Source organism: Mustela nigripes, chromosome 1, assembly GCF_022355385.1.
Source record: "Mustela nigripes isolate SB6536 chromosome 1, MUSNIG.SB6536, whole genome shotgun sequence".
Taxonomy (NCBI): Eukaryota; Metazoa; Chordata; class Mammalia; order Carnivora; family Mustelidae; genus Mustela; species Mustela nigripes.
In genome coordinates this window covers 178,346,961-178,349,336 of record NC_081557.1, presented here as the reverse complement: position 1 = coordinate 178,349,336, position 2,376 = coordinate 178,346,961, and the positions used below count along the sequence as shown (strand labels likewise).

The 2,376-nt window shown below is 36.3% G+C and overlaps 1 protein-coding gene and 1 pseudogene across 1 annotated transcript; one reads left to right on the top strand and one right to left on the bottom strand.

Moving 5' to 3' along the window:
- Window positions 1-211: 211 nt before the first annotated feature.
- Window positions 212-733, bottom strand: LOC132028166 (cilia- and flagella-associated protein 276-like). Its single transcript, XM_059416823.1, has one exon. The coding sequence runs from the start codon at window positions 731-733 to the stop codon at window positions 212-214; it is 522 nt and encodes a 173-aa protein (XP_059272806.1).
- A 65-nt stretch (window positions 734-798) lies between these two features.
- LOC132028077 (large ribosomal subunit protein uL11-like) overlaps window positions 799-2,376 on the top strand; it is a 30,764-nt pseudogene continuing 29,186 nt past the window's right edge.

The following is a 2,376-nucleotide window of genomic DNA, read 5'->3' as shown; positions in this document are numbered from 1 at the left end:
CTTCTGGTTAAATCTATTCCTAAGTATTTTACTGTTTTTGATGCTATTGTAAATGGGATTGTTTTCTTTGACTTTCAAATTAATCTGTTGTTAGTAACAACAGTAGCAATAGTATGAAATGCTACTGATCTTTTTTTTTTTTTCAGCAAAAATCTATTTAATGGAGGTAGGCAGCAGATGTTCAACTATGATTAATTAGTCCAGGGGCTTCTCAACATTGGGTTGAGAAGAAGCCATCATCATTCTTTTGGGAGTAGCCTCCACTGGTGGCTGCAGTGTGAGCGGATACTATGGATCCCTGAATGCTGTGAATAGACTCCTTCTTAGGGTTGATCCAGTATCTGATGTTAGACTGGGAAGTGATGGAAGGTGGTAGAGGAGGGGGTAAAAGTTCTCCAGGGAATTGGGTCTTGATGATTCCATGGGTATCCTGGGTAGTCTCCTGGTGTAAGACTATCTCACTTTTGTTCTTGAATGTCCCTGTGTGGTGGTTGTACAAGGCTGCTAAGTGGAAATTAAGGTCATCTTTTAATATCTTAGGATCAAAAAAATAAACATCCCGCCTCATGGAGGTGATTGTGGGAGTTGAGCTGAGCCAACTACAGGGTTCCTGTTGCTGAGCAAGGTGAGCTGGGTTCTCACATGGCAGTTTCTTGGAAGCCTGGAGTTTTCCCACGTAAGTCTGATTGTTATCCAACATAAGGTGCTGCAAAGAGTCTCGGGTGAAAGGCATGGTCAAATGTGGAGTGAGACACTGGTGTGAGGGATGGAAAGCCAGCGCAGCTGCACACAATCGAAATGCCACTGATTTTTGTATGTTAATTTTGTATCCGGCAACATAACAAATTTGTTAATTAGATCTAACAGTTTTTTGATGGAGTCTTCAGGATTTTCTAGATATAAATTATATGATCTGCAAATAGAATACAATATTAAATAGATATGACTTGGGTTTATTATAGTAACAATAACAAAGGGGAATGTTACATGAGGTAAAGTCTAGGAACCACTTGGTACAAGCTTCCAGATGTCCCCATGGATTTCCATGGAGATATTCTTATTACTCTCAACAGTGATATGAGAACACATATGAGCATTCTCAACCAGAAAGCTTGGTTGTGTTTTGGTGTCCAGGGTTTTGATTGTGAGTCAGTCATGTGAGCTTGCAGTGCCCATATGACTGACCTTAGCTACTCAGATTCTAGTCTAACTTCACAGAAAGAAAACATTTATTCATCATAAGCCACATTTTAGGATAAACTTGCCAAATGATTACAATATGGTCTCAGACATAACAAAAAATTCCTATTAGGCAAAATGTTCCAAGGGCTCAAAGTTTATGCTTTAGAAAATGATGACCAAGCCATCCTTGGAATGAGCAGGGTTTGAGTAAACAAACCTGAGTTAAATCTTTTCTACCAAAAACCCTGGCAAGTTCTACTTCCATATGCCACTATTTCTCATTTTTTAAAATGGGAGCATTAACTATATTATATACATAAAATTATGTTTCAGTCATGAGTTGGCCCCTGTAATACAGTTTGCACATTACCCTGACACAGTGAAAATACCAATAGCTGTTAAATGGTAAAATTAATATTAGTATAGCTATTATTATTGCCACTGACTTTTCTGAAATGTGCAGTGGAATCACATAAACTCTTAATGGATTTGTTCCTCCATTGTTCCTCCTTTGTTCAAAATTTGTGGGAAAGACAGTAGTAATTAACTGAGTATTTGTGAGAAAATTGTGTTGGTATTTCTGAACAATTCTGGTATACACATTGTTGTGAATGTCCTTAACTCATGAGTGAAATTAAATCTAAAATATTTAGATATACACTTAGTGCATATATTTAGGCATTAAGTTATATATGGTATTTAACAAAAGTGATCCTAAAATATGTTTACTTCTAAAAATAAGTCAATTTTGTATAGTAAATTTCAAATTGTAGCAATGGGACATCTTTAACATGAAGTGTCATGTTTTAAAAAAAATATTAAATCACACATAAAAAGCCTGATTTTATGAAAAAAAAAAACCAGACTATTTGCAGCATTTTTTTTTGTGTGTGTGGTAGTTACCTTATCAATACACTCAAGTCTAGAAACATTTGTCAACACAGACACATGTAAATGAATTTGAGGTCATCTCATTTGAGAACTCAAATATTTCCCAGAACATATTGATTCATTTTTTTTTTAATTTTTTATTTTTGATAAACATATATTTTTATCCCCAGGGGTACAGGTCTGGGAATCACCAGGTTTACACATTTCATAGCACTCACCAAATCATATACCCTCCCCAATGTCCATAATCCCACCCCCTTCTCCCAAACCCCCTGCCCCCGGCAACCCTCAGTTTGTTTTGTG